The sequence below is a fragment of the Panthera pardus genome, unplaced genomic scaffold (genome assembly GCF_024362965.1).
Source record: "Panthera pardus isolate Hobbes unplaced genomic scaffold, ASM2436296v1 HiC_scaffold_24, whole genome shotgun sequence".
NCBI lineage: Eukaryota > Metazoa > Chordata > Mammalia > Carnivora > Felidae > Panthera > Panthera pardus.
The window spans coordinates 95,049,684-95,070,283 of NW_026526810.1; the positions used below are offsets into that span (position 1 = coordinate 95,049,684).

General features: G+C 34.3%; 1 protein-coding gene across 8 annotated transcripts in view; it reads left to right on the plus strand.

The window, feature by feature from the left end:
- The window catches only part of KTN1 (kinectin 1), a 105,236-nt gene that overhangs the window by 50,028 nt on the left and 34,608 nt on the right, over positions 1–20,600 (plus strand). For all 8 annotated transcript variants that reach the window (XM_019451721.2, XM_019451719.2, XM_019451722.2 and 5 more), the window contains exons 8-22: positions 1,233–1,339; positions 2,155–2,287; positions 3,629–3,716; positions 7,038–7,204; positions 7,845–7,913; positions 9,358–9,395; positions 10,085–10,175; positions 10,519–10,587; positions 11,115–11,152; positions 11,300–11,381; positions 13,207–13,275; positions 18,329–18,363; positions 18,774–18,864; positions 19,552–19,620; positions 20,248–20,285. In XM_019451721.2, coding sequence (XP_019307266.2) covers positions 1,233–1,339; positions 2,155–2,287; positions 3,629–3,716; positions 7,038–7,204; positions 7,845–7,913; positions 9,358–9,395; positions 10,085–10,175; positions 10,519–10,587; positions 11,115–11,152; positions 11,300–11,381; positions 13,207–13,275; positions 18,329–18,363; positions 18,774–18,864; positions 19,552–19,620; positions 20,248–20,285 — 1,184 coding nt within the window. The remainder of the gene's footprint in view (positions 1–1,232; positions 1,340–2,154; positions 2,288–3,628; positions 3,717–7,037; positions 7,205–7,844; positions 7,914–9,357; positions 9,396–10,084; positions 10,176–10,518; positions 10,588–11,114; positions 11,153–11,299; positions 11,382–13,206; positions 13,276–18,328; positions 18,364–18,773; positions 18,865–19,551; positions 19,621–20,247; positions 20,286–20,600) is intronic.

Consider the following 20,600-nt stretch of genomic DNA (forward strand, 5'->3'; position numbering starts at 1 on the left):
CTTAGTTTATTGTTTCATACTAGTATCATTATAGCCCCTTTTTAATAGGTCTCTCATTTCCATTTTAACATGTAATATCAGGTTTTTGTTTGTAAGATACTATTCTAATCACATTGCTAGTCTGCTGAAAATTTTAAAATTAATCTTTACTGTTATCTAAGTCCCAGTGTTTTCCATGGAAATAAACTAATAGCAAAAAAGTAGTGAATGAATCTGTGGTCCGGTTCTTACCCTGTCCACTGCTGTCTGCTTTCATTTGGTCCAATCCTCTCTCTTTCCAAACCCCAGCCATTTGAGATCTTCTTTCCCATTAATAAATAGTTCTTCTTATTGAAGAACTGATTTTCCTACTCTCAAGGGATCTTTTCTGTTTCTTAATTCCTACTTCCTAGTCATTGGAAATTAGTCAAGTACTTATAGCACCGTCTTTTATTGAGGATGGAAGGTGATTTCTCATTTTTCTTTCCTTCTCTCTCTCTTTTTTTTTTTTATTTAATTGCATTTAGAAGCCAAGATATAGGTTCCATATGAAAAGTTCTCTGAAAAATAGAAACATATACTTTAATTTCTCTTAACTGAATAGGTTTACTTAAAATTATTAAGATTATTTCACATTCTAAAATAAGGCATATCCCTATGGGAATATAAGACTCAGTGTTCTTTATCTTTTGGTCCTGTAGTTGTGAAATAAGAGGCCATAATATTTTAGTAGATTTTTGAGTGATAAATTTGCCATCTATTTGGTTATAGCTCAATTTGTAACTTAATATAAATATGTTGAACATATTTTCAGTTTTTATTTTGATTACTTTTGATTACTAAGTAAATACTGAATAAACTTTTGATTACTAAAATCTTTCATTACAAATACTGCTAACCTCAAATTGATATAGGTTTAAGATAGAGTTAATTCTATATGAGTCTTTTGGGTAGGAACAAAATTCAGTGTCTTATTTCTCAAACATCTCTACATGTATTTATTTTACATTTCCAGTATAAGAGCAGCAAGCATCTACTTGCATTCTTGGATGTTGTGGCAGCTTGTATTGACTTTGCATTCATCACTATCAAAATATAATTCTTCCCTTAAACTTCTTTATATTTATTTGAGAAGGATGGTTCAGACTTCATTCTATTGATGCTTTTTACATTCTCATCATAATAAAGTTTCTTTTAAAAGTTAGCTTTGGCAGTTATTGTTTCTAAATCTTATGTTTGTAAAATAATTTTAGTTCCAGCAGGTTCGTGAGCAGATGGAGGCGGAGATAGCTCACTTGAAGCAGGAAAATGGCATATTGAGAGATGCTGTCAGCAACACTACAAACCAACTAGAGAGCAAGTATGTTTCCAAATGCTTTATTTTTAATTGAATGGCAGAATATTTTCATTAAATGGCAGATATTTTCTTGAGCCATCAAAATGTGTTTGATAGTAATTGGTTAGATTTCTGTATTTTACATGTTTTTAAAATGAATTAATTTTCACAATTTTTTTTTGCTATGTGAAGAACTTCTTCAGCTAAACTATGTGATAAATACAATGCTGGCGCAATGGAACATTGTCTACAAATTTGAGACTGCATTTATAAGTTTTAAAACATCTATCCCCGTTAACAGTAGTTCTCAAACTTTATTATTCTGAAGAGCATCTGACATGTTTGTCAAAAAAGCATATTCTTGAGTCCTACCTCTAAAAGATTATGATTCACTGGCTCTGAGGTAGAGCCCAGGAGTCTGCATATTAAGGCACATTCCTTGTGATAGTGATGAAATTGACTCTGGGCCACACTTTGAAAACCTGTATCTTGGAGAAGACTAGTAGCATGCTTACAAGAATAAGCACTCCGACTGATTTTAATAGATTTTCAGAACACCAGTTTGAAGGTGACAATGTTGACTTATGTTCATGAGTATGTGGTCATCCATTTCTTTTGATTATTTTATGGTGATTTTGGAATCTGTGTAATTGTTACCAGAGTGATTCAGAGATGATACTCAACCAAACTTCATTATTAGTAGTTGCTTACAACTTTTCTGTTTCAGTTGGCTATAAGTGGAATTACTAACTCAGAAAGACTAATAGAAAATATGTTTTGTTTGTTCTTTTTATGTGTTTGTAATAATAGAAGGTTCCTAATCCAGTTACTGTTTTCAGGCAGTCTGCTGAACTAAATAAACTACGCCAGGATTACGCTAGGTTGGTGAATGAGCTAACTGAGAAAACAGGAAAGCTCCAGCAGGAGGAAGTCCAAAAGAAGAATGCTGAGCAAGCAGTTACTCAGTTGAAGGTGACATATTCCCACCTTTATTTATCACTTCATAAATAATGTAGACGTTAAACTTAGGGACCTAAATATAAATATGTACGTAGGTTTGAGAAACGTAGGTTGAGTCTTAAAAGTCTAAGCACTCTGCCTGTATAGAAGCTTGTGCATTAATGAAAGAATTGAATATAGGCTTGAGTTTCAGGTTGTAGACTGTCTGAAGATAAGAAAAATGAAATTTGCTGATTGACAGATACAAGCCGACTTTCTTCTTGTATATAGAAGTTAGGTTCATAAGGGTGAGGCAAAAACCATGTAGTTAAAATTACCTTCAATATCACTTATCCATAACTTGGACTTTTCAATAAGTTCAGTAAAAACTATTTTTCTTCTAGTATTGGAATGGATGATTTTCCTTTGCTTTAGCACAAGACCAGGAAATGCTCCAGTAGCTTTCACTTGAGCCATACTACATAGTAATTCATAGTAATTCAGCTGAGTCAGTTTCTTTAGATATCAGAATGGTACTTAGTATCATGAGAAGGTCATGCTGAGATGTGATACATGGGGTTGCTCAGGCTACAGAGGAATAGATTTGTTCCTTTTGTATCTTATAGTGTATGTACATTGAATAGAATGATGAGAAGTGTCCTTTCTTCCTTTGGGGGGAGGATTTGTTGAACATATAGTTCAATTTGTGTAAAGTCAAATGTATTAGATTCTTAGGTCTTGGGTAGAATTCTTCCTGATAGCAGTTCCAGAGTAGGAGGGGTTAAGAGGACTTTGACAATAAATGAAGGTGGAAAATAGTGCAGTTTTTATTTTTTTGAAGTTTTCAAAAAAACAGAAGTCCCTGTGGGGGATTGATAAAATTGTCCTTTCTTTTATTTAAAATTTGTCTTGCTGGTGTGTTTGCTGCTGGAACTTACGAATATGGAAGTTCTGTATGGATATGGATAAGCATATAGATGATGCTGAAGGTTATAGTCATCATTGAACTCTTGTGCTGTACCTCAAAATAGGAATTTTAGGTACCTACTGAGATTTACCAGTAAAGATACCATCCTGTCTTTTGATAGCCAGTTGGCTGAAGAAGTAAAAATGGATAGCTAAATGGATCAGATCTATACATAGTAGGAGGTATAGTTATCTATCCGTATTCAGTTTCTGTAAATGCTGCATATTGGAGGATAGAATGGCTGTGGCTGATAATATCTTTGCAGAAGTCTGGGCATATCTGCTTGTTTTAGTAATGTAGGAGATGATTTGTTGGAATAGGTGGTTTTATGACAGGACTAAAGATAGAGGATGCTTTGTTTTTTTAATTTGAAGGTTTGTGATTGTGCTGACTTACCCTTTTTTCAGGTTCAACTACAAGAAGCTGAGAGAAGGTGGGAAGAAGTCCAGAGTTATATCAGGAAGAGAACGGCAGAGCATGAGGCAGCACAACAAGGTAAGGTGAAAAGGTATTCATGTAAATTTAGTATATAGTCCTGCTTAAAATCTTCTTCCCTCTGTATATGAAGAAAGAATAATCTGACCTTTTTGTTTAGGCCAATAAAAATAGCTTTTATACTTTCAGAGTACCTTTATTTCTTTAAGAGTTCTTAGAGTTTTAAAATAAACTCTACTAGCTTTATCTTGAAACATTGAGTTGCAGATAAAATTATGGTTTCTAAGGTAATAGTAACCTAGCTGTGCGTTTCCTATCTGAATTTATTCCCTTTGGTTCCTTGATTACTTCTTTATTTTTCCTTTGTAAGGGAGGACTCACTTCCTTTATGGTGGGGGGAAAAAAGCATTACCATTCCAAATAATTGACTTAAAACAGTCTACTTAAATGTTAACTTTCATTACTTATTTATTTTTTTTAAGTTTATTTATTCTGAAGAGAGAGAGAAAGAGAAAGCAGGGGAGGGGGGCAGAGAGAGAGGAAGGGAATCCCAAGCAGGCTCTGTGATGGCTGCACAGAGCCCGACGCGGGGCCCCGTCTCATAAGACGTGAGATCATGACCTGAGCCAAAATCAAGAGTCAGATGCCTAACCGACTGTGCCACCTATGTGCCCCTCATTACTTATTCTTAATTTGATGAATCCATCTGGGAGGTAATGGAACTTGTATTATATGTATTATTCGTCTCTATTACTCCTTTTCTCCCACAAAAGAGGCAGTGAGCTAGTTAAATACAGTTCTAAGCAATAGGGTAGGTCATACGGACTTTTAGCTTTTTAGACCTTTGGTTTCCTCTGATTCCATATACCTGGCATCCCTCCACCTCCCTATTTCCCTTTGGCTCAAAATAAATATACCCACTCTATTTAGAGGCCTTTTTCTTTATATATAAAATTTATGTTTATGTTAAGATACATTAGCTTACTTTTATTTATTTTTATTTTTTTAATATAATTTATTGTCAAATTGGTTTCCTTACAACACCCAGTGCTCATTCCAACAAGTGCCCTCCTCAGTGCCCATCACCCACTTTCCCCTCTCCCCCACTGCCCATCAACCGTCTGTTCTGTGTTTAAGAGTCTCTTATGGTTTGCCTCCCTCCCTCTCTGTAACTTTTTTTCCCCTTTCCCTTCCCCCATGGTTTTAAGTTTCTCAAGATCCACATATGAGTGAAAACATATGTTATCTTTCTCTGACTGGCTTATTTCACTCAGCATAATACCCTCCAGTTCCATCCACATTGCTGCAAATGGCAGGATTTCATTCTTTCTCATTGCCAAGTAGTAGTATTCCATTGTATGTATAAACCACATCTTCTTTATCTATTCATCAGTTGAAGGACATTTAGGCTCTTTCCATAATTTGGCTATTATTGAAAGCGCTGATATAAATACTGGGGTACATGTGCTCCTATGCATCAACACTTTTGTACCCCTTGGGTAAATTCCTAGCAGTATTAGCTTACTTTTACAATTACGTTTCATCAGTGAAGCACACATGAATTTTGATAAGAATTGTAGCTATAAACTATGTATCTCTCTATAAACTATGTATGTCACTGTAAACAGTAAAGCTTCACTCTGACTAGAAGCAGTCACTTTTGCTTTTAGTATTTTCTGTCACTTTTGCTTTTAGTATTTTCTGTCATATTTCTAAATAAGCATATTATTTGTACTTACACTGTTATCTCTTAATAGGCATCTGTTGACTTTGTATTACAGGAAATGAGGACTTAACACTCCCACACCATTGCTCCCACCTTCCCAACATTCTACCAGTAATGGCTATGCATTCTTTTTGATTACATCAGCATTCACTCTTTGCATCATTAGGACTTTGTGACTCAATCCTGAGCCAAGATAAACATTAAAACTGCAATTCTTCTCATAAACAATATTAATTTCCTAGAGCTTATTATTGCTTTATGTTTTTAACTTGTTTGATCCTCATTTTCTTATTTAAAATTTTACCTGTGGTTATACTTCTCTTACCATCTTCCCTCTTCCACCTTCACAACATATGAAGTACTGGAGAATGTTTTCAGTTTTTTGGGGGATATCCCTCTGGAGTCCTCTGTCTTCCTGTTCCAGTACTTGTTGTTTTCTAGGTTGGCTCCATGACTGTCTTCCTGAGACTGCCTATTGTTTGAATACTCTGTCACCGCCATCTTTCTTGCTTTCCTCTCTCATTCAATAGCATATCTTTTAATAGCATAAGAGTATGCCTTTAAGTACATTTGTTGAGGCTTTGCATATCTGAAAATGTTTTTATTCTTTCTACCTTCATGCTTGATTGGTAGTTTGGATGTAGAGTTCTAGGTTATAAATAATTTTCCCCCACAGAAATGTGAAGGCATTCAGTGTTTTAACTTTTACTATTGCTGGTAAAGAAATATTGTGCTCTTTCGAGTTCTAATCCTGAAATGACCATTATATGTTTAATTATCAAGAGTTCTTTTTTGAGTTGTGTTTCATTCTGTTACTAGTGTCTTGTTAGGGCATTAATAGATTTTCTTAAAATGTGATATGTGCACACACACACACACACACACACACACTCTTTTTCTCTCTATATGCCTCCCTTCCTTGATGGTAGTGGTGGTGAACTTGTTTATGTTATGGGGCCAAAGGCAGCTCTCATGATACCTGGTCTCTCCATTTCCTGAGCCTTTCCAGATTTCTGGAACACTTTTCCCTTCCAAGTTAGTGATCATCTCTCCATTTTATCTTAATTTCTGTGATTTGGAGTTACATTCATACTCTGATCGCATCAAAGATAGTTTGTGCTTGTTGCTTATTTTCTTTGTTGTTTTGGGGTCATTGCTAAGAAGAGAAGTAGGCAGACAAGTTTTACTTTATTCTATACCAGCGCATTTGTTAACCATCAGCATCTTTCTCTGTTTTCCAGGTAGGAGAGTATGGGGAATTTATAAGAAATACGCTAGATAACTTTCTAAGTGTCTTTGGGGGAAATGAATGCTTTCAAGAAATGATACAACAGTTTTAAACATTCACGTACCATTCGGTTAACACATTTATTGAGTATGTACTATGCGTGAGCCTTGGACACTGCTCTGGGTATAGAAAAAAGGCAATCTCTGATCTCAAAAAGCTCACTTCCTGGGTGAGGAGAAGAGTTAGTACAGAGTGGCAGGTTCTGTGATTAGGTAAACCAAGGCTGCTCAGGGGAGCCATGTGCAGGAGGGGAAGAAGAGGAAAGATTCAAGGTGTGTTCTCTAGAGGAGATAATGCCTGCGCTAAAGATGAGTAGTAGTACCAAGCAAAGGAAGAGACCTTTGTAAAATGCAATGTTCTGTTACAGATTTACAGAGTAAATTTGTGGCCAAAGAAAATGAAGTACAGAGTCTTCATAGTAAGCTTACAGATACCTTGGTATCAAAACAACAGTTGGAGCAAAGACTAATGCAGTTAATGGAATCGGAGCAAAAAAGGGTGACCAAAGAAGAATCTTTACAGATGCAAGTTCAGGTATCTGATTTTCCCTTGCTTTTACTTTATTTAATTTTTTAATTTTTTTAAACGTTTATTTTTGAGAGAGAGCACAAGTACGGGAGAGAGAAAGGAAGACAGAAGATCTGAAGCAGGCTCTATGCTGAGAGCAGCAAGCCAGATATAGGGCTCGAACTCACAAACTGTGAGATCATGACCTGAGCCAAACCCAGATGCTCAACTGACTGAGCTACCCAGGTGCCCCTAATTTTCCCTCTTTTTAAAAAATAAAGGTGGGCAGTGGCTGGATGTGTCTCTGTAGAAGAGAAAAGTTGGTCTACTTTATCCTAATTCTGGAGTGTTGATGAGTAATTATAGCTTAATCTTTAAGCAGTTGTCATGATATGGTGTGTTTGTGTGCTTAAAGATGTCCCCTTTAAGCACAGTTTTAAATTCTTTGTGTTAGATTACGAACAGCACAACTTATTAATTTATACCTTATAAATCAACTCTCAAAATAGGTGCCTAGTGATTGTTGTTTAAATTATGCCTTTTGGAATCTAAGAATGCCTTTTTAAAGATAAGCAGAAGTTTATACCTTATTTTGTTCATATATGTTGGTGTATTTGTTAACAGCACACTTTTCTCCTCTCTCCTTTTTGGTTGCTATTTATGAAAGGATATTTTGGAGCAGAACGAGGCTTTGAAAGCTCAAATTCAACAATTCCATTCCCAGATAGCAGCCCAGGTAATCGTGCTTTTTAAAATGTTGTTTATCATTACTAACAGCTGCTGCTTTTTGTTTGTTTGTTTCCTTACTGATAGCTTCCTAGCCATTTAAATAGTCATCTGAATGCCTGTTGAGTGCCAAGCACAGGATTAGTAGTTGGGAGACTAGTCAGTCAACAGTGATGATCCTGATTGCTCAGCACTCTGATAATTATGTATAGTGCTATGGGAAAACACCAAGAAAGAAATCCAAATCCAACTAATGGAGAGTTTTTACCATAGGAGGAAAAAATGTTGATAATCTTGACACAAAACAGAAGAAATTGGCCAAATGGTGTTAAGAATAGTGGTTTATGTATTAAAAATGCTTGCTGAATATTAACTAGCCATAAGGGAAAACTTTATATACCCTCAGAGGGTAGCAGTATGTTAATATAATATATATTAATCTCAGGTTATATATGCAAAAATTCACTTTAAAACTTATACTTCTGTTTAGTAAGTAGGAATACCTTCCAGAGTTTTGCCAGTTGTGTTGTTAGACCTGTTACTCTTTGGCAACATTGCTGTGCCACATAGATATATTCTAAAGCATATATCTCTATAATAAAACATTAAGAAAAAGAAAAAAAGCTTCTAAGTACTTATTTCTCAGTACTTACTATATACATACTGTGAATTTCGGTTTCAATTCCTCAACTTTAAAATTCAAAAAATTGTGGAGAAAGTATTAGCTTAGCATAGAAGTCACTTTTCTGTGTTAAAAAGCAGTTTTAATGTTAACAATTTGTTTTTAAGGTTTATGCAAAGTCAAACTCCCAAACTTTTGGGACATTTTTGTTTTTTTTTTTCTATTTGCTTTGTAGAAACTATCATCTAAAATGAATTGGGTAAGAATTATTTACTATAGGAAAGGGTGTCTATCTATATGAAATATACATGTATATATAAATTATCAACTCAGAGTGGATTGAAATCTTGTTATTAGCTGAGAGGTAGCTCTAGAAAATTTATCAGGAATTAAATATTTAGAGACTGCTACCAGTATGTTTTTGAAAAGTGAAGATGAGCATGTGTATTACCAAATGACTCGGTTATTACCTTAATCATGAACTGTATCATTTCATTATTGGAAATAGTTACTAAGATAAGATGAAAAATGGCCTTTCTGGATATTTTTCCTATGTATTTGTTACTTGTCAGTCATACAGTTCCCAGGCCTGGCAGTTTGTTTTATTTGAACTGTTCTGTGCTATCTAATTCCTTAATACTGTTTGTTAGTGATCAAAGTTGCTTTCAGAATAATAGCTACTATTTATTGAACATTCATGATGGGCCAGATACTCCTCTAACAACTTGATGTACGTTAATTTTTTTTAATTTTTGAAGCTCTATTTGATTATCGTACAACTTTTAAACTTTCTTTTAAATGCTTTTATGTTGACACTGTTCTTCTTTCTTAGACCTCTGCTTCAGTTCTGGCAGAAGAATTACATAAAGTGTAAGCCTGCCTTTCTACACTTCTCTTATAATTACTTAGTTACCACTAACTGATACCTGTTTTATCAACACTTAGGATTTACTTTATGTTCTAACTTGTTCCGAAAATACTCCCAACTAGATTTGGAGCGACTTTGCTCTCTTCCCTCCATCAGTGAGTTGAGTTCCTAAACATTGCACATTTTGTGTTTTATGTCCTTATTGTAAAAGAGTTGAGGAACCTTTCTTTTATTTGGACTTTAGCAGTTATGTAAGAGAGAATTGTGATTTGAGATTAATGGAAGTAAATTACTTTTGTGTCTAATAAGTAGTTTTACCCACTCTGTATCTTAACTATATGGTGGTATACCCAAAACAAGGTTCTGTTTTTAGTGTATTGTTTAATTTGCTTAGACATGGATTGCTCGAGTTCAGAAGACCTGAAATCTGGCTTTGGCATTGCCAGGTTTGTAAGCTTAAACAAATTACTTCTTTTCACCTCAAGTTTTAAAATAGGGGTATGTATTTTAGGGAGTTGTAGTAATACATATGATAGTTATTACTAAACTGAAAGGAGCTATAGAAATGGAGGGTATGGCTACATGAGAAACGATTTAAATAAGCATGACAATGTTTAAGGCTTTTAATCCCTTGAGCTGTGACTTGACTTGTAAACGTTTATTGAATGTACAAATGTATTTCCTGTTAAAGGATTGCTGAAAAGGATAAGCAGATAAAACAGACCGAAGATTCTTTAGCAAATGAACATGATCATTTAACAAGTAAAGAGGAGGAACTTAAGGTACAGTAGTTCTTACAAATGGCAACAGTATTTTATAGGCATTGAATTTGTGATGGTAATCAGTATGAATGTCTATCAAGAATGGAAAATACCCTGCATTCATTTTAAAAGTGCCTATGTCTTTTCTACAAAATCCTCTTTAGCTTTCTAAGAAAAGTTGAGAACACTTTTCTCATATGCTATAATTCACGGTAATTTGGGAAACATGCTACGTAACAGGATATGGTTTCTCTTTCTGTTTTAAGAAATTGTAATTTGAGACCTTTGCTTAGGTAGAAGAGATGCTTTACAAACTTTAGAGTTAATTATATTAAATATTTTTTAATATTTTTCCTTCTTGTAGGATACACAAAATATGAATTTCTTATTAAAAGCTGAAGTGCAAAAGTTACAGGCGCTGGCAAATGAACAGGTAGGTAAATCTTCATTGCTGTTGAACATTCACCTCAGAATTTCAGTTAGTCTATACTTACTTGCATTGGTATTGCAAGTCCTAATTTCATATACATAGTAAATATAATGGTTACTTGTGTTCACCTAATGTTTATTGTTGAAAGCCTCTTCTATTTGACCATGAGTCTCACAACCCACCTAGATATTGCTGTTTTCATGTTGAAACTAATGTTCGATCGAATGAGTTGATCACTTTTAGGGTCTCCAAGGAATCAATTACAACATTCTTAATGTGCTGATTTGTTTTAGCCTTCTGCCGTTGAATCAAAAAACTGTATACCTTTATTAGGGTAAAATTTGATCAGTGAGAAGTATAGAATATTGGGACAGCAAAAAGTATTACAGAAATCTGTAGGATATTGCTTTAACTTTTATTCACTCCCAGATATATGAAAATATAGCTTTTCAGTATATAAAACTAAGTGAACAAATAGTTTTGAGTGTTTCCTGAGAAATAATGCAGTTCTCATCTCATTTCAAACACAGGCTGCTGCTGCACGTGAACTGGAGAAGATGCAGAAAAGGTGATTGAAGTATTGCTGTATATGGAGCCATCCTACATTTATGTTCAATTGCAGAAATTACTGCTACTCATAACTGATAGTTGTGCATGTAATTTGTGTAAACTTTATGAATGTATGAAGTATTTCAATTGATTTTCTTTCTCGTAGTATTCATGTTAAGGATGATCAAATAAGATTGCTTGAAGAACAGCTGCAATGTGAAATTTCAAACAAAATGGAAGAATTTAAGGTGTGTGATTAAGCTTGTCAACTGTGCTTAGAACGACCTTATACAATTTCAGTTGAAGTGAATCTAGAAATACTAGGTTTTTTTTTTTTTTTTTTTTTTTTATTTAAGAGAGCATGCTAGTGAGCATGAGCGGGGGGAGGGGCAGAGGGCTGGAGAGGGAGAGAATCCAAGGCAGGCTCTGTGCTCTGCATCGCTGAGCCAAAATCAACCCACTGAGCACCTAGGTGTCCCCTAGAAATACTAGTTTTTATATGAAATCAGTCTGATGCAGTGTGACTATAGTTTATTTGGGGGCTTTTACAACCAGTGCATTTTATCATGTACTTCTTGTCTAGACTATCTTATCTGTTCCTTTTTTTGTTTGTTTTTTAATGTTTATTTTTTTTTGAGAGAGCGCACAAACGGGGGGAGGGGTAGTGAGAGAGAGGGAGACGCAGAATCTGAAGCAGGCTGCAGGCTGTGAGCTGTCAGCATAGAGCCTGACGCAGGGCTCGAACTCAGGAAGGGCGAGATCATGACCTGAGCCACCCAGGTGCCCCATAGACTATCTTATCTGTTCTTATAATAGACGTTTGAAACTCGTTTTGCCTCAGTGTTTGTAGTTTTTAGTTTGTGATGGTTTTAACTGCCTCCATTGTGTCAGTTTCTGGTCATGGCTGCTCAGCTTGAGGATTGTAAAGCATTCTTATCACTAGGGTGCATCTCTTCATGTGCATGAGATTTGCATTCTTCTTCTTTTTGCATTTATTTTATTTTTTTAGATTTTTTTTATGTTTATTTAGTTTTGAGAGCGAGAGACAGCATGAGTGGGGGAGGGGCAGAGAGAGAGAGAGAGAGAGAGAGAGAGAGGGAGATGCAGAATCCGAAGCAGGCTCCAGGCTCTGAGTCTTCAGCACAGAGCCCGATGTAGAGCTCCAACCCATGGACTGTGACATCATGACCTCAGCCCAAGTTGGACACCTAACCGATTGAGCCACCCAGGCGCCCCTTTTTGCATTTATTTTATAAGAATCCCATATTTACTCACTTATCAAGGCAGGATTTCCCAGAATCCAGTGGCACAAACTGAATTATTTGAAATACACATGAAATAATTCTAAGCACAGTGTTAATACTGTTTTCAGATAAAGCACGTGACTGATTTGGGGGCTCAGTAGAAACTGATGATTTTGATTTTCATTGTGATGAAATTTAAAGTGGGGTTCATGAGTACACGCCTAAGACAATTCTTGAGACGTTTGGTGCAAAAGGTGATTTTATTAAAGCGTGGGGACATGACCCGGGGGCAGAAAGAACTGCACTGGGATTGTGAGGTGTGACTATATACTTTTAAGTTTGTGGAGGGAGTGGGGGAAGTAAGTTTCTAAGGAATTTTGAAGCAAGGCTTTCAGGATCTTGAAGGGACTAGCTGCTGTTAAGATAAGGTTACTTTTAGTTTTTAATGAAACATAAACATTAAGGCACCAAGGCAGCAATGAGTTTCTTGAGGAAGGTCACGCTCTGCATGTTTCAGGAGTTTATCAGTGGGCTGCAAGTTGTAAGGAAATTTAATTTAAGCTACATTTCTCTTACCTTTGTTTCCCTCATCAATTGTACATGTACTTTATATATTAGTACTGTGTTTCTGTGTTTTGGAAATATATATTCATTGAAACTGGAAAATGAAACCACATGAGATTTGTATTACATTTGTATATAATTCACTTGTCACTTTATGAGTACTTGAATATGGGTTGTTTTTTTGTTTTTTTTTTTAACCCATTCAGATGATTGCTTGGTTACCTTTTCTTAATAAAACAGTAAACTCTGAGATTCTTTCTTTCAGATTCTAAATGACCAAAACAAAGCATTACAGTTAGAAGTTCAGAAGCTACAGACTCTTGTTTCTGAACAGGTAAGGCTTTTGTGAATCACAGGGTAGAACTATCTAATATTAACAAGATCTGGTTCTTCTTAAATATTAACCAACGCATTCTTTTTGAGGAGTTTTACTTAAGCGATAGATAAGTCTTTTAATTGCATTTCTATTCATCTTGTGCTTATCAGGTGCCTAAATTAAGGGAAATAGAATTTTTCTTCCCTGAGAGAAAGCTAATGCTAACCTCCTATTTATAAGCACTTTAAAAAAAGGTGTAATAGGATACATAAAAAGCATTTAAGGCCTTTTGATACAGTTGGCTCTCAGGATAAAAGTCCTTACATTTTTGGAGCCTCACCTTTTTCTCTAAGGCAACAATGGCTTCTTAAAAAGAGAGTAAGTAGGCTTAACACTTGCTATCAGCACTTAAAAGCAATTATGTTGATCAAATTGCTTAACCCTTCTGAGACCTTTCATTCCAAGTCTTTCACATTGAGATTTTATTTACATCATGAATATGTTAGATTTAAATGGGGAAGTTTATGTATAGTGTTTAGCCTGGTACTTGGCCTTTAACAGGTATCTTAAACCTTAATTCCTCTCCCTTTGGATATTTCTTTTTTCATCTCCTCTCTACCCTCTACTGTCATCATACTTTTTTCTGTATTTTTAGCAAGGCATCGAAATTATATAGTGGTCTGAGTAAGCATGGCTCCATAAACTAGAGTTCCAGGCAATGTCCATTGTATGGCTTTTCCTAAGAGTTAGTTGCCTTCAGACTTCTCTTATACATAACTCTTCAAATTCCAGTGTTAAAAATATTCTAGAAACTCTTGATATTAGATGACACATTAAAATAGAAACTTTGAATGTTGCTCTAACAGTGTTAAATTTGGGAACCTGTATTAGAAGCTGAAGTTATGATAGCACATAAGTGCAGATGATAGCACTTCCTTTCACAGATGCATGCTCTCTTTTTTATTTTAAAATTTACATTATGCGGATATTAAATTGGTTTAGCTACTAAGCTGTGCCAAATACTGTGGAAGTATTTTGTTCACATCTCTTTACTTTTCAAGAAATAATCTACTTTTTTCCTCCCCTTCTTGAATATGGTAGTAAGTGCCTTGCATAATCTTTACTACTTTGTATATGCTTTATCCTTGCAAACAAAAGGCAGTAGAGGAGATAATGCTAAACTGATGATATTTAGTACAGTGCAGGGACATGACTTCATGCCACTGTAATGCTAAAGTAATATTTAAGGTTTATTCTTAAATCTTATTCTCATTTCCCTTGTGGTGGCATAGTTTATAAGAGATCTATTTCATCAAATCTGAGACTTTTCCCCCCTCATAGTTTCTGGTTACAGTTTAGCTGGCAGCATCTAAAATTTTAGTAGCAACATAAAATACTATGTGTGAGATGCAACATTAATGACTAGGATTAGGTGAAGTAGGAATGATAATTTTTGGTTGTGTTAATTCTTACCCAGAAAAGCAGAATGTAAATTTTGGGTTGTTTATCAGAGATTCTGAGTCACCTATTTCAATATATAAGCTTTTAAATACTTTCTAAAATTAACTTCATAGAAGGTAAAATAAATGTCTAGAAACAGATGAATCTGCCCTGGAATTCCAGTATTAAAGGTGTTGGTTACTTTCACTTAACATTTAAGCCAAAAACCTGAATCTTTACAAATCTTTTAACTTTAAAATCTTTTAATATTTTAGTTCTGTACTAAAAATGTATTCTCCCTGATTAGGTAAGAACAAAATCTCTAGCCTCAAATTTTTCTTTTTCCTTAAAGATTGTATGAGGACTTAAGAATTGCCATTCTAATATCTTACGTAAAATCCCCCATCATGTGTGTGAAAGTTAATATTAAAAAAGAAAATCCTCTAATTTCTACCTTAACTGAGTCAGCCTTCCACCTACTGCTAAGGTTTCTGTGTACTTTTAGATATTCTGTTAAAATGACAACCTTTAGCATGTGATAGATTTTGCTTGAATGAAGAATAGTCCAATTTAATCCAAGGAACAAAATTTTATATCTAAATTAAAAAAATGTATTTAAAAGAATTTGATAGGAGGGAAAACTAGTACTAATTTCAGATTTTCTCTTTGGTAATTCTTAGAATTTTTCTTGTTCTTAAAGCTCTGTCTTTTAAAAATAGTTTAGAAAGCGTATAACTAGGATGGGTATGTTTTGGTTGTGGTTGTAACTTCTCTCTCTCAACTTGGCAGACCATAGAACCATCTTTTTGGCTTTTTCTCTGTTCATTTTTATTGCTATTGCTAGTGAAAGGAGAGAGAAAAATTAGTGTAATCTTAATTTCTTTCATTTCCACCTTTTTTTAAACCCCTTCCTACCCAGCAGTCAGAATTCCAAGTGACAGTTGAGGATGAACAGTCTAGTTACATGAAAAAAAGTTCAGTCCTTTTGCTCTTTGGATTTTTATCTGGGAGAAAAAGATTGAGCTTATTGAAACAGGAACCAGTAATGGTGCCTAGTTGTTGTTTCTTCAGGTGTAGGAAGCAGAAAGACAACAAATACCAGGTAAGGTAACCTGTTCATACACTAAAGAAGGGAAGGCTCCATTTGGATGCAGGCCTGTGGATGATGATACAAATAAATCAGTTACTAAGATCTCATTTATTCAGAATAAAATAAACTTCTGGGGAGGCAGGGTTCTGAAGTATCTTTTCTTTTTTCTTTCTTTTTTTTCTTTTTAAGCTCTTTTTAACAAAAGAGCAGGGTTTTCATTCTTATTTGGTAGATTTTAAAGATTCAGTGATCAGAATTATTAAGTAAAAACTATAAGGAGTAGGAAATTTTTCTTTTTGTCCTGTTGCCTGGTTGTATATTATTGTAGAGGGATTTATTATTGCATAAATTGTAGTTTTGGAGAACATCTAGGGAGAACAGAATTGGATTAGATTAGGCCAATTATGTATAAAGGAAAAAGGTTGGATAGATGCTAAACTGGTCAGTTTTTTAGAATTATTTGATAAGCTGTTGACCAAGAGTATGTGTTACACTGTAACCTTGTTAAAGGAAATTGATTTCATTACATATTTATGAATGGAGTCTGTTGGATATTGTCCTACATCCTGAAGCTACAGACATGAATGAGACTTGGTTCCTGTTCTCAAGAATGTGGCTTAGTGTGGAGATAGAGGTGTCATACAGAAAAGTATGATGAATAAAATTCTTGAACTGTGGTACAGGTTTAGAGGAAGAGATAATAAATTCTATCTGGAGGAGAGTGAGGGTGAAGAGGCACCACAGAGAAGGAACAACTAAACCTGATATTGAAAAAAATTGCCCAACCCCTGACGGGAAGTTCAAGCTAAGGGGATACAGTGTTAAAAATCATGGGAATGTATGCCAGACTGGTGTATTCACAGTATACTGGCATGTTGTGGAAGTGTAAAGTTTGAGGTGTAAGTAGAGAAAGATTGGCTAAGACCCAATTATGAAGGACTTTGTATGCTGTTTAAGGACCATGAACTTGATCTAGCCTGTTTTATGGTAAACCTCTGAAGGGTATTACAAGGATGAATAAATGTTTTGTCTAACATTTTAGATCACTCTGGTAACAATGAAGTGTTTGAATTTGTGTGGGGGAGAAGTATGTAGGACTAAAGATATAATACAATAAATGATTAAGGTGCAGATAATAGTGTTAAAAGTTTGTTTTTTTTTTTTTTAGTTGAGAGATAATTGACATATAGCAAATTAGTTTCAGGTGTATAGCATAATGACTTACATGTGTATAGAATATGAAATGATCACAACGATAAGTCTAGTTAATAGTTAACATCCATCATCATTCATAGTTACAAATTTTTTGTTAAATCTTTATGTGAGATGGCATTCGTCAAAAATAAAAATGGACAAAAACCCATCTTGATAGATTTATAAACTTATTATATGATTTATTTTCATTGTTTATAAACTTGACTTAATATACTTTTGACAGCTCCTGTTTCTTTTCTAATGATAGGAAAGTTTTTCCCATTGGGATGTTCTTCCTGTACCCCTCACAAAATAATCCTTACAGACTATAGGCAGAGAGAAGGATCGTATGGTATTTTGATATTTGAGATGAGTGAAACTGAGGGCCTAACCTCAGGCATTGAAGCAAAGGGGACTACTTTTAGAAATATGTAAGAAGTAGAGTCTTAGGACTTGGATTTAGCAATGGAAAAATTAATAGTATTTGTGAAAAATGGTTACAATAAAATTGGGGGAAAAGTAAGAAACTAGCAAAATTCAAAGAGTACCAGTGGGAACTGGGATGGGCAGAAAAAATGTTCAAGGAAAAAGACCCCAAGCCTGTTTTGGTAGGCTGCTTAATTGCCTGAAGGCTTGGAAATGCCAAGGGGGAAGAAAGCCCCTCTTCTGGACACAAATTATAGCAGCGGGGACTTCTGTGTTTCTGGGGAGATGCTAGAAGGAAAGTGGTTAAAAGTAGCAGTTAACTTTCATGTTTTAATGCTTTACAAGGAAAATACGTTCATGGGTTGCTTCTGCAGTTTACAGTCTGTTTTAAAACATTATGTTTTAAGTGGAATCACATAATATTTACATGTTAAAAGTTCATCGATTTGTACACAGGATTTTTACACTTGCTCATATATATGTTGTATCATAGTTTTTAAAAAGTCAAAAAAGTCAATTATAAGAAGAAAGAACAAAGTCTCTTTCCTGGCCTTCAAGGCTTTAGAGCTTTGAGTTTTTTATATTTGAAGAATTGATATAGAAGAAGCAAGTTCTCTTCTTATTCTTAAGGTTTTCTTTTATAGTAATTAAAAAATTATAAGGTACTAATTCATTTTGCTAGCCCATATTATGCTTATCTTTTTTCTGTGTCTTTTTTGTAATTGCTTCTCTACTGTCTTGTGTTTTCTGAATTAAATAGTTCTTTAATTATCAGCAGTCTTCAAGTGTGGATTGCCTTCCTAAATTTTGGATCTAATTAAAACTAAATAATTTTCATAGAATTCTGTTTCTGAACTAGTTTTACCTCATCAAACTTGGTAAAATTAAACTTTTTTCTTTTTTTGGTGATTTTTATTTTAGCCTAATAAAGATGTTGTGGAACAAATGGAAAAATGGTGAGAGTTTAAAATTTTCTTTTTATATTTTAATGACTCATTTCTACCAAATTTGAGGTAACAGAATTACTAACTATATTAATCTAGGTTGTTAAAATGCTCTTTGTACTTCATAATGGAAGAGGGTGATATGCTGTTGAGTGATTTGATTTGGGCTTACGTTAGGTTTGTGGCATTATGTGTGGTGGTGATTTTGTTTAGGCTAGCATGTAAGCATGTATTACTTGAACATGTTTTACTTATTGTTAAAGAAGTACCCTTAGACCATGATCAGAGATCCTCACAAACCTTTGTAGAATTAAGTTTATAAGAAATGATGGACACAGGAATTGATTGATGTAAAATATTTAGCAGTAATAGCATTTACTTTGAAAAATAGTTAATTCATATGTTTTAAATTTGTAATTTAGCATTCAAGAAAAAGATGAGAAGTTGAAGACAGTGGAAGAATTACTTGAAACTGGACTTATTCAGGTGGCCACAAAAGAGGAGGAACTGAATGTAAAGCATTTTATAGATTTGTTTTTCTTATGGGGTAGTTAGTGAACGTGAAGGAGATTTACTATAATTTTAGATTTTCCCCATAGCTTTTGAAACTTCATATTAGTTATCCACATTTTATGAATATATCTTTTTTCATGAAATGTAACATTATTAGGAATACCAAAATGTGTAGTTGATTGTAGCATTCACTGTCTTAATGAAATAGATACTGTTTTTATGGTTTATATATGCTTCCTTTCTTCCACCCTTGCCCAAATTATAACCAAATGATAACTAGCAGACTTCATAAGTTCATGAGGTAGTATTGGAAGCCAGGGAAAGGAGAGTCTACAGCAGTGTTTTGTGATTATCATTAGCCTTAACTGACTTGACTCCTTCTTTCTGGAAGAAATGTTAAAAAGATGTATCTGAGTTTAGGGGGAGAAATGACTTGATAAGTGGTATATAACATGCTGTTAAAGTGGTGGAAACATAAGCAGAAATACTTGTGGGCATAAATGAATTAAAGATCCATTTGGCTATCTCTAGAAGTTAGAGAATTATAGACATGAGTGACAAGGAGATTTCTGGACCTTCCAGAGATGGAAAGAAGCAGCTAAAGAAAAATGAGAAGGTAGGGTATTTTGAAGATAGCTAATTTTTTAGAAAATAAAAGTATGTTGTGCTTATGTGTCTTTGTAAAAGGCAATAAGAACAGAAAATTCATCTCTGACGAAAGAAGTTCAAGACTTAAAGGCTAAGCAAAATGATCAGGTAGTGTATTCAGTAGATCTTGCAACTGTTCTCTTTTAAAACAATGTTCTCTTTTAAACAATGGACAAACCTGCTTTGTTCAAATAGAGCAAATCTATTGTTAATTCCTCCCTTCACCAGTGTGGAATTGTCAGAGTTTTCATCTGAATGATTAGTGACTTAATTAACAGTACTAGAAGCTACATTTCATTGAATGCTGACTTGTACACCAGACACTGGGTAGAGTACTCTAGATAGGGTGTCATTGCTGCTTACTACGGCAATAAAAGGTTTTGCGTATACAAGTATAATGCAAGACTCTACGTAGCAGTAGAAGAAGCTCTCTGAAACTGGGCAGTTTTCTAGTTATTTTTTCTTTTCATGTGGTTAGAATTATTAATTGAATAATTGTAACTTGTTATCTATTGATTTTTCTTAACTGTAAATACCCTTAAAGCTACTTACTTCCAGAGTGCTTTTCATTTTCACTATTATGACATTTAAAAAAAATCTAGAAAGAATTCCTGGGTTTACTTTTCTCATTTGGATTTTGGTATAGTGGAAAATTTAAGGATAATATACTTTTCTGTTTCTGAATTCATTTATATTTTGAGCAGATTACTAAGTAGGATGCCCTCCTATTTCCAGGTTTCTTTTGCATCTCTAGTTGAAGAACTGAAGAAAGTGTAAGTAATGACCTTTTTAAACTGGTCTTTCTCTTTTGGTCCATTTTCTTAGTGCTCGTGAATCTTGTTTTATTGTGCAATTGAGACAGTTGATGTATGTTAATAGTTTAACCTTCCACTCCAGAATTTTTTGCTGGTGGATTAAGAGAATTTAGCTGTGCTTCCTTAGGGTAGTGTGGTTGCTAAAACATATATTTCTATAATCGATTCCATTTATTTTCTGAACTTATGGCATCAAATTATTAATTTTCTCTTTTTGCAGTAAGAACAGTAAGAACAGGTTATACTGGATAGAGAGATCATGTACCCTCTTGA